This window comes from Pteropus alecto, unplaced genomic scaffold, assembly GCF_000325575.1.
Source record: "Pteropus alecto unplaced genomic scaffold, ASM32557v1 scaffold78, whole genome shotgun sequence".
Lineage (NCBI taxonomy): Eukaryota > Metazoa > Chordata > Mammalia > Chiroptera > Pteropodidae > Pteropus > Pteropus alecto.
The window spans coordinates 17558647-17569695 of record NW_006443124.1 but is presented as its reverse complement, the minus strand read 5'-3'; the positions used below and the strand labels follow the sequence as shown (position 1 = coordinate 17569695).

Below are 11049 nucleotides of genomic sequence, written 5' to 3'. Positions count from 1 at the left end.
ACAGAGAGATGCCCACTGAATCCTATGAGAGAAGGTGGTGACACAGTGACAACGTGCTGACAGCAAACCATTTGTCCACATGGCCACATGTGATCATTACCCCTGACGGTCAGCGTGGCCGACGTCCTCTCCTGTGCACACACACACGAGTACTCCCCAGCATCCGCCACGGCCAGGCCCCGGATCTCCAGCTCACACACGGCCCCGTCCTGCCTCAGGCTGACTCTTTACCCAGCTCTGAGGGTCTCAGGCCCCTTCCTCCACTCCACAGGGGCCGCCTTGCTCAGCTCATAGAGCCGCATAGTTGTTGCCCCTTCCGTGGCCTCCGCATTCCTCAGGCCCTTTGTGAACTTGGTGGGCAGGGCTGGGGTGTCAGAAGGCCCCAGAGAACATCAAACAGTCTGGAGGACTTCATGATGAGGTCAAGGACACCCACAAGGACCACACAAACTGCTAAGGGCCATGACATGAAGTAGTGAATGAATGCGCAGATGGTGATGGAGACCAATAAAGTGAGAGAAAAGAAGGACAGAAAGACGTGGACACAAACATCAAAACAGCTCACTGGAGAGATGGAGCCCAGAGATACTCGAGGACCTCAGTGGAAGCCACAAACCCACAAATGTTACCAATGAGAAGGTACTAAAACAGTGACCATGTGCCAACACCAAGCCACTGGTCCATGTGGCCACATGTGGTTGTTACCCTTGACGGTCAGCGTGGCCAGCATCCTCTCCAGCCCACACACGCACGAATACTCCCTGGCATCTGCCATGGCCAGGCCCCGGATCTCTAGCTTACACACTGCCCCGTCCTGCCTCAGGCTGACTCTGTCCCCAGCTCTGAGGGTCTCGGGCCCCTTCCTCCACTTCACAGGGACCACCTTGCTCAGCTCACAACGCAGCGAGGTTGTGGCTCCTTCTGTGGCCTCCTCATTCCTCAGGCCCTTAGTGAACTTGGCAGGCAGGGCTGGGGGTCAAAAGGACCCAGAGAACATCAGACAGTCTGAAGAATTTGGCAGTGAGGGCTGGACATGGACACTTGACAATGAAACACACCTGAGAGCAAACGAGGAATAAAGCACGGACACAATGGTGGGGAGTGGCGCCATCTTGATCAAGGCCAGTGAGGAGACGAAGATGCTGCGACCCTCAGTGAGGACCTCTGACCAGGACAGACACAGGGGAATGGCCACAGTTTCAATGGACATACAGACAGAGATATCTGGGAATCTTCTGTGGCCCTACCTGCCTCAGATCGTATCTGACAGCAGATTCGAGGGTCCAGGCCCCTTCCCTCACCCTACATGCCAGGCTGCTCAGCTCACGACACCGTGGCCATGGCCTCTTCTTTCTTGGCAATTTGTGACCCCAACAGTTATGGCTGGGGAAAGGAGACATGAAAACAGCTGCCTAAATCTCTCCCACAAGTTTGCACCAGCACTCACTTCTTATAACCTCCTGCAGCTCCTAAGGCCAGAGCCTGGAACTAAGCAAAACTGACCTGGACACACCAGAGCAAGGAACACCCCACCTGGGAGGGGGCAGAAGCCACCCTCCTCCTGGCGTGTCGCCCCGGTACAGCTGTCTTTGGGATCCACACACTTCTAGAAGCAGCTCTCTCGGGCTGCCTGCACCTAGTCATCTTAGGTCCTGGCTCCTTGGCTGTTGGCTGAGTGACAGCCCTCTGAGCCCATGCTCCTTTGGTTTCCTGGCAGGCTGACCAGTATGAGAGCCCAGTGCCTTTGTGCTGGGGACTCTATACTCTGTCTATGCAACTCAAGGAGTCGTGGTGATAGCCTCTCCCCAAAGGTCTAGACATTTGTGCACGTGACAAGTGATTCTGGCCTCCAGAATTCTCTTCTTCACTATCTACCTTGTTGTGTGAGTGGATCTGGCCAGGGCCCAGGATGTGAAGCCACTACACACTGAGGTGTCCTTCCCTCTGCTCCTTCTGAGACACCCCAGCCCCTGTGCCTTTACTGATGTTGCTCCTGGGACTTTCCCAGTATACAGAGGGGGATTCATTTGGCCTCTGTCCATCTGCTTCCCTTTCAGGAAGTGACCAAGGCCTTACAAGGGCCCTCAAGGACCCAGATCCCCTCCACGGAGACCTGACCTGTCACCAGGCCACCAGCCACATCTCACTGTGGCCAGTCCCCATCCTGATTTCCCAACTCTGAGAGTCTCAGGTTCCTTCCACCACTCTGTGGGGGAGCCTTACTCAGCTCACAGTGTAGCATGGATGGGGTACCTCCCGTGGCCTTCACAGGCCTCAGGACTTTCGTGGATTTGGATTCAGGCCTGGGAAAAGTCAGACCAACAAACAGACTATTGGACAAGGAACTTGCAGCTTGAAGAAAGGAACAGGCTGCAAATACCAAGCTGGCAACACAGGCACCTTCTGAAGGTGGGGCCCCAGTGACATCAGGCAGGACACCTGCCCCACACGGACTGCTCAGATGCAAGGGGACGCCCACCTGCCCCCTGCAGGGGTGCCCACAATTCATCTGGCTGTCATCTCCCTACATTAGATGTGGTCTGTCCAGTCCCTAAGCTGGGGGCCAACCCATCTGCTCCAGCTAAGCAAGCCCCTACGCCACCCTCAGCCTGAGCAGTCAGGCCGAATCTACCCAAGACCATAGGCCACAGACCAGTGTCCCTTTGCTGCTGTAGCTGAGACCTGCCATATACACAACACAGAGTGGATACCCACCAACCCACCCACCACAGACATGAGACACAGAACCCCACCACGAGTGTATGTCCACCATCCCTTCCTTACTAGGGCTATGCTCCTCAACTCACCGCTCCCTGTCCCTCAAACTTCTCTAGACCTCACCTCCACCTCGCCTTCCACACCCACCTCACCTCCACCTCGCCCTCCACACCTACCTCACTCCATCTCAGCCCACACTCATTTCACCTCCACCTCACCTCCTACACCTACCTCACCTCCCGTGATACCCAGACATGGACACAGCTCCACCTACATGGCCATCTCATGACCAGTCACATAGGTTTGGCTCCCTCCCTCAATCATACCCTGACATCCCTGCCTCAAGGGCCACACTCAGATCTACTTCCTAATCCTTTGAGGCACGGCCCCCTCAAGAGGACTGCATTCCACCATTTGTGTTGTGTGGCTGCCCTGCTCCTCTCCCTCAGAGGTGACCCGGTGAGGAAGGCCCTCGCTCTCGGCTCTTTATTTGAGGAGGCCTCACGCAGCCAGGTGCTGACAGCCATAGGGGAGCAAGAGACACAGACAGAGACGGAAATACCTACACAGAGGGGCATAGTGAGGGGTCATGCTCAAGCCCTCAGACACGGAGCCAGGGCTCCACGTGGCCACATGCAGTCTTTACCCTTCTTGACGGTCAGTGTGGCCGATGTCCTCTCCTGCCCGCATACACACGAGTACTCCCCAGCGTCCGCCACATCCAGGCCCTGGATCTCCAGCTCACACAGGGTCCCATCCTGCCTCAGGCTGATTCTGTCCCCAGCTCTGAGGGTCTCAGGCCCCTTCCTCCACTCCACGGGGGCCACCTTGTTCAGCTCACAGCACAGTGTGGCTGTGGCCCCTTCCATAGCCTCTTTGCTTCTTAATCTTCCTATGAACTCAGCAGACAGGGCTGTGGACAGTCAGATAGACACAAAACATAAAATTCTGTGAAGAAAGTTGGAGATGGAACATGACAGGACAGAGGACATGACAAAGACTCCGACAGGACAACATGACAAAACCAGCAGTGGTACGAGTAGTGAGAAGTGGCTCAGATGCTGGTTTCTCATGTCTGACAACACCTAGAAGGGTAAAGGGATTCCATGGAATTACGGGAAGAGGATGATACTGAGACAGGAGAGAACGTGGAATTAGTGCGGACAGGTGTCATTAAGTCAATAACTGGACATCAAAACACAGTTCTGTTGGCCACACGTGGTCCTTACCCCGGACAGTCAGCGTGGCCGACGTCCTCTCCTGCCCGCACACGCACAAGTACTCCCCAGCATCCGCCACAGCCAGGCCCCGGATCTCCAGCTCACACACGGCCCCGTCCTGCCTCAGGCTGACTCTGTCCCCAGCTCTAAGGGTCTCGGGCCCCTTCCTCCACTCCACGGGGGCGGCCTTGCTGAGCTCACAGCTCAGGGTCACCGTGCCCCCTTCCATGGCCTCTTTGCTTCTCATTCTTCCTATGAACTCAGCAGGCAGTGCTGTGGAGGGTCAGAGATGAGAACATCGTCCTCATCTTCTCATGCACAAGGGGAAGGGACACGAGGGGCCGGGCGGACAGGCGGCGCACTCTTACCCTTCACGGTGAGCATGGCTGAGGTCATCTGGTCCCCATAGCAGCAGGTATACTGCCCGCTGTCCTGTGGCCGCAAGTCCCGAACCACCAGCTCCAGCCTGGCGCCCTCCTGCCGCATGCTGTACTTGCCTCCTGGCCGCAGAAGCTCATCCCCGCAGCGCCACTCCACAGGCGTGACCACAGATGACAGCACACAGCGCAGAGTGGCAGCACCACCCTCCAGCACCTCCATGTCCTTCAGCCCCTCCCGGAACCGTACTGGCCGCGCTGCAGGAGGCACAGGAGCAGCTCGTCCTTGCCCCTGCATCCTCCCGGGGCACCCCTAGAGTTGAGGAGGGGTGGAGGCACCAGCATGCAGTGCAGGCAGGCCTACCTCACCCCTTCTACCTTGAGGGCTAGTGACCATGTCCCTGAGACATCTGCACCTCCGGGAGGGGGAGCCAAACAAATACAAAAAAGGAAGGCCAGGGTGTCATTGGCTGCATTGTGTCCCCCACACGTTCACATTTGGAGCCCAATTCCAGGACCTCAGATGGGGCTATATTTGGAGATGGGATTTTAAAGAAGTTATTAAGGTGATACGAGGTCCCTAGAATGTGTCCTCATCCCATATGACTGATGGTCTTATAAAAAGAGGCAATCAGGACACATAATACAGAGGATGACCATGTGAGGACACAGGGAGGAGATGGCCATTCACACACCAGGGAGAGAGGAGGCTTCAGGAGACCAGCCATGCCTGCACCTGGACCCTGGACATCCAGCCTCCAGGATTCAGAGGAATAAATGTCTGTTGTTTGAGCTGCCCCATCTGTGGCATTTGTTATGCAGCCAGAGCAGATGGAAATGAGCCAAGCCAGGAGGAGGGAGACACAGAGATATTGGAATACAAGACAAAGTCAGGAATGGAGTAAGAAAGAGACTGACAGAGAGGGGATCGACAGAGGGTGAGCAGCTCTACCAGCAGCAGAGACAAGGAGATGGGCAGGAGCACCCAGGAAATGGAGGAGAGGGATGAGCTGCAGAGACAGAGATGGACAGAAGGGGACAAAGACTCCCCACACACACCGATAGGGCAAAGACAGAAAGAGAGGGAGCTGGATGGAGTCCGGGGCCTCCCCTGCCCCGATGAAGATGAAAGCCACGGCTAGAGGCTGCCTGGCCCTGCCTGGGGGCTCACCATGGACCCTGACGATGGAGCTGCTCCAGGAACCCCCTGCCTCACACTTGTAGCGCCCGCCATCCTGCGGGGTGGTGCCAATGATGACCAGCTGGGCCCGGCAGCCCTCATGGCTCAGTTGGCACCGGGCCGACGGCCGCAGAGCTTTCCCATCCTTGGTCCAGTACACAGGGCTGTCCGGGGCAGTGGTCTCACAGACCAGGGTCAGATCCTCCCCCTCCGTGACCATGGTATCTGTGAGCTCCAGGGAGAAGACACTTGGCTTCTCTAGGGACAGAGAGGGAAGTACAGGGCATTTGGGTGCTTCTGCCAGGAAAAGCTCCAGGTATCGCTGTAGCCCAGCTGACACCCCATGTTGAGTGCCTGTCTGCTCACCCCAGTATGGGGACAAAGACAGGGCAGCCGGGGTGGGGGGGGCAGGTCATGCTCTTTGTAGCTCCCCACACTACAGCTGTGTGGCCAGGCCCATGTATTGCTGACTATGGGATCCCCTCTGCAAACCACATGCAACGATTCATCCTGCAACAGCCATGCCCAGCCTCCTAAGCCCACTCTGGGATCCAAGTCCCAGCCCATGGCATCTTCTCCGTGAGCCCCAGGACTACGCTGCACCCTCGGCCACATGGACCGGCCCTAGTCACAGCACTAGGCATGCAGCCCACCTGTGACCCGCAGGGTGGCTGAGGACCGCTGGTTGCCCGCTTCAAAGTGGACAGTGCCCGAGTCCTTGAGTGCGAGCTGCCGCAGGGTGAGCACATGGTAGCCACCTGGCTGGGCCTCGATCTCATTGAACTCGTTCGCGTACAGGGGTGTCTTGTCCAGGAACCAGTGGACAGGCCCGTAGTCAGCAGGAGACACTCGGCAGCTGAAGGTGGCTGAGGAGCCCTCCTGCACCTCAGCATCCCCCAGGTCCTCCAAGATGAGTATTCTTTGACCTGGGGGGCGGGGCAGGCAGGTCAGGACCCCAAGGAGGGAAATGGGATGCTCCCCCAGAGCTGGGGTGGGCTCATGGCCAGAGCAAGCTGGTGACTCTAACAGGTTCAGGATGACAAAACCCAGAAAATCGAGGTCAGAGATGAACTGACCAAAAGTGTTTGTTTTAGGTCTATGGCCGAGCCCCAGCCCCCTCAGTCCTTCTGTAGAACATGCAATGACCCACGATGGCCTCTCCACGAGCTGTGTGCCCCAATCTGTCCATGCCAGTGCACCTGTCCCCAGAGTCTTGTAACACAAACAAACCTTGTGTTAACAGAAGAAATCACAATGTGAAAAACCTGTGTGGTTATTTCAAATTTTAAATCCAATGTTTTGAAAGTCTGACAATGTGTATTGCCAGGAATTTTTTTTTTTTTTTTTTGCTGCCAACTTAGGCCTGCGGATGCTTAGAAAATAACCATAATCTTGGAGATGGATATACATCAGATTCCTCCCCATTCACGGGTGCCTTGAAGCTGCCAGACACTAGACACCAAATGCTGGACACCAGATGCAGGGCACCAGACCCTGACCATCGAGCATTGGGCTCTGGACAGTAGGCACCGGGCACCAGGCACCGGAAAGCGCAGACGGTATGTCAGGACGCAACTGGTCAGAGACGAGAAATTCTGATTCAAGGACTGACACACACAGAGAAAAGGCGTTGGCCACACCGCCAGATGGGAACGTGTGTGAGTACTTTAAGTTTTGTAAAGAGTCTGTTTTGTTACCACGTGATACAGCGTTAACTGACTTTCTGATTAAGTGTGAGTACCCACCTTATGAACAAATGAAGTATCTACCATGCTAACTAATGCTGTCACTGAACTCACTGGACTCACCAGATTACATTGGAAAGAAGAGAGAAAACCAGAGCAAGGTTTCCTTGTAACTCTTACCTGCAGACAGACCCCAGGGGGGCCCCCAGCTGACTCCACGCTGGATGCTGGCCCTGGGGTCAGGAGGGCCTGGCTCAACCCTGCCCAGATGCCAACATACCCAATGGCCCCATGTAAAGCCCCAGTTTCCTTATCTGTGAGATGGAGATGATGATGACCCTCACCCTGCATACCAGGTACACACTACTACTCAAACCTGGAGACCGCCATGGGCAAAAGAGGTACATCCATGTGTAGATACACGCAGAGCTCACACATGGGTCTGAGCACATGCCGGCATGGAGACAGAGCTCGGGAAACATGAATGCAGTAATAAATGAGGACCACAGACTCATTCGCACAAGATCCAGCTGGGAGGGCCCCAGAGATGAGACAACCCAGGGCAACCTCCTCCCAGAGATGGGGAAACTGCAGCTAGGCTTGTCTAGGGTCTCCAAGTCTGCTTTGAACAGGGCTTGTACCAGCCACACCATGAGCCATGAAACCCGTGCAATGTGCCGGCCTTACCTTGTACCAGGAGCCGCGCCTGGGACCTCGCCTGGCCAATGTCGCAGGTATAGGTGTCACTGTCCGCCTTCTCCAGGGCACTGATGGTGAGCCTCAACGTCACACCCTCCTGGCTGGGCGCATGCTTCCTCGAGGCACACAGCTCTGAGAGGCCCTTGCGCCAGGTCACCATGGCCACGGGGCGCTCCGTCTTGCAGGTAAACACAGCCGTGCCCTTCTCCTCCACTTGCAGGTCGGCTAGCTCTTCTGTGAACCGGTTTGCCTGTTCTGGGGGAGGAGGAGAGAAGGGATGGGGGTGAGGCCTACAGACTCTACACGACTCCTTGGGACACAGGCAGTTTTGCTCCCAGCCTGCCCACGCAACATCAAGGACCTAACTGAGCCTCTTCCCTCTGAGCCCCTCACTTTCTGCCTGAGACAGCAAAGCAGAGACCCCGAAGAGGTGGCCCCATCCCACACTAAGGAAGAGAGGCCATGGGGGCTGTCCCAGAGTCCCTTGTGAGGTTACCTTCCACATGGAGGCTGGCTGTGCTCTTGGAAACCTCTGTCTCACACGTGTACTCGCCGGAATCCTTGAGCGAGGCCGCATGGATGACCAGCATGGCCCGTGTGCCCTCGCTGAGAAGGTCGTACTTCTGACTCTTGCGAATGGCCTTCCCATCCTTCAGCCAGCGCACCAGAGTGCCCGCCCGTGACAGCTCACAGCTCAGTACTGCATCTTCGCCTAAAGTGGCTCTCTGGTCCTCCAGAGGCTTCATAATATCCACCGGCCTCTCTGAAAGAAGCAGAGGTGGCCTGTGAAGCATGGCGACAGCCACAGCCACACCAGGGGTGAGGGCAAGGCAGGCACTCAGAAACCTTCAGAGTCTGAGTCAGAGTCAGAGTCTGAGGCTGAGGCCAAGGCCACAGACCTACAGCCCGAAATGCTGGGACCTCAGACCCAAGAGCCTCAGAGTCCTGGAATGATGGGATCTCCCACTGCGATAAGCAAGAGGCCTTCAAGAAAGAGATATGAGACCACAAGATGCTCTCGGCATCATTCAGAGCCTGTGACTCAAAGTGTGGGCATGGCTGGTGCCAACTGTGAACCAAACGTCATTGATCTACACCATTATTTATGCTGGGAGCACAAGCTCAGAAATGCCCAGGGTGACTTCCCTGGTTCGGTGACCACGTGTCCTACAGCTCCCACGGCAGCTGGACCACGGATGGGAGACCGAAAACCTGCTTCTGCCCAGAGAGCAGATCCTTGCCCTAGAGACTGAGCCCCGGATGACCAGAATCCTGTCAGGAACCTCTGGGCCCCCACAATTGGCTAAGGGAAACAGTCCCTGGAAGCACCCCATGGCGGGCTGCCCAGCCCAAGGCACGACTGCAGACTGCCTGGGGAGGGCCCAGGCTCAGCCTACAGAGATACCCTATCTGCCCAGGTGCCTGGTGCCCACCTCTGACGACAAGGGAGGCCTTGGAGGTGAGGCCCCGCATGGAGAAGACCACCTCCCCGGCATCAGCCAGCACCACCTCTTGCACAGTCAGGGTGTACTTGCGGCCCTGGCGCGTGGCCCGGAAGCGGCCTGAGCTGCCCACCATCTTCCCATTGACCATCCACGTGGCTGTATCACCGGTGTCCTCGTGGGATAGGACGCACTCGAAGCTGCAGCCCTCACCCTCCAGCACCTCCACTGTCTTCAGCCTCTTGGTGATGCCCACATGCAGGTCTGTGGACCACAGGAGACAGCTGTCACATTGGCTAGGCCCCAGACACCTGTCCCTCGAGGCCAGTGCCATCCAGCCCCATAGGGATCCCGAGACCCAGATACTCTCCCTCCCCAGCCCCAGTCCCAGCAGGCCTGCTGCCCCTCAACAAATACCCCTTTGGTCTTCTACCAGCTTACGTGCTCCAGAAGAGAAAGGATAGGTGCTGCTAGAGAACATGCCATCTAGCTCTGGGCCAAACTCACTGCACCGCCCTCCCCCTCTTTCCTGTGTCATGTCAAATCCCACCAGACATCAGGGATCCAAAACTATAAAGCTGAGCCAAGACGGTGGCACACGGGGAGGCCTCGTGACCACCCAGTTGGGGAACCACACCCAGGCTGTGCCTGTGGCCTGGGAGCCCTTCCAGGGCATCTCTCCCCCAACCCCGCGATTCCCCCACACACACACCCGCCTGACACCTGGGCCTCTTCCACTCCCCATCTCCTGGAGACTCTGATGACTAGCCTCATACCTGCCCACACACATCCCCTGGTGCAGAGTAAATGTCTCTGGTCCCTGTCTGAAATCAAGCACCCGTAGGCCTCTATCAGGCAGGGCCCAGTCCAGTCCTCCACGCTTCGCTGGTTGCCCAACGTCCTCACCCACCTGCTTGCACCTACCTGGGCCTCCATGAGATCAAGTCAAACCCATACTTCCGGAGCTTGCCTGACTTCTCAAGGCTCAGCAAACCAGCCCAGGTTGGCGGGATCCAGGGGAGGTGCCCCGCCCCCAGCGTCCCGCGTCCCCGCCCCCAGCGCCTGGGCCGCGCCCCCACACACCGTGCACATTGACGCGCGCACGGGTCTCCTCGGTGCCCAGATGGCAGGTGTACAGGCCAGCGTCGTCCCGACTCAGGTCGTGCACCACTAACCCGCGTGTGCCCGCCGTGTGCAGGAAGTTGTACTTGTCGCTGGGGCCCAGCTCTACGCCGTCCTTGCGCCATACCACACCGGCCTGGGGGTCGGAGACCTCACACTGCAGGGCCAGAGTGCCCCGCTCCTCCGCGGACACATCGTCCAGAGCCTTCAGAAACACCACCGGCTTTGCTGTGGGCAAGGCATAGGCGGGTGAGCAAGGGAGCTGCCACCTCTGCCCGCGGGGACTCTTTCTGGGAGGAGCCACAGAGATTCCTCACCTCTGACCTCAAGGCGAGCCGAGGCTGACACCTTGAGGGAAGAGGCGCAAATGGTGCCGGCGTCTGCCCGCTGGACCCGCTTCAGCACGAGGGTGTGGCGGCGACCCTCGTGGGTAATCTCATGGAAGCTGTCGTTGTAGAGGAGTGTCCCGTTGAGCGACCACTCCACCTCCTCGTCCTCGTGGGACAGCTCGCACGAGAAGCAGACGCGGCTCTCCTCCACAGCCTCTGCGTCCTGCAGCGGCTGCGTCACCGTCACCTCCCGCGCTGCCAGGAGCACAACGAGCAG

General features: G+C 57.5%; 1 protein-coding gene across 1 annotated transcript in view; it reads right to left on the bottom strand.

Annotated features, from left to right (window-relative positions):
- OBSCN (obscurin, cytoskeletal calmodulin and titin-interacting RhoGEF) overlaps window positions 1–11049 on the bottom strand; it is a 145428-nt gene that overhangs the window by 63487 nt on the left and 70892 nt on the right. The window contains 15 exon segments of the mRNA XM_006923370.1: window positions 101–364; window positions 706–969; window positions 2126–2218; window positions 2221–2303; window positions 3175–3280; window positions 3365–3631; window positions 3948–4211; window positions 4307–4573; window positions 5487–5753; window positions 6149–6421; window positions 7868–8134; window positions 8376–8642; window positions 9313–9585; window positions 10405–10671; window positions 10761–11027. Coding sequence (XP_006923432.1) covers window positions 101–364; window positions 706–969; window positions 2126–2218; window positions 2221–2303; window positions 3175–3280; window positions 3365–3631; window positions 3948–4211; window positions 4307–4573; window positions 5487–5753; window positions 6149–6421; window positions 7868–8134; window positions 8376–8642; window positions 9313–9585; window positions 10405–10671; window positions 10761–11027 — 3489 coding nt within the window.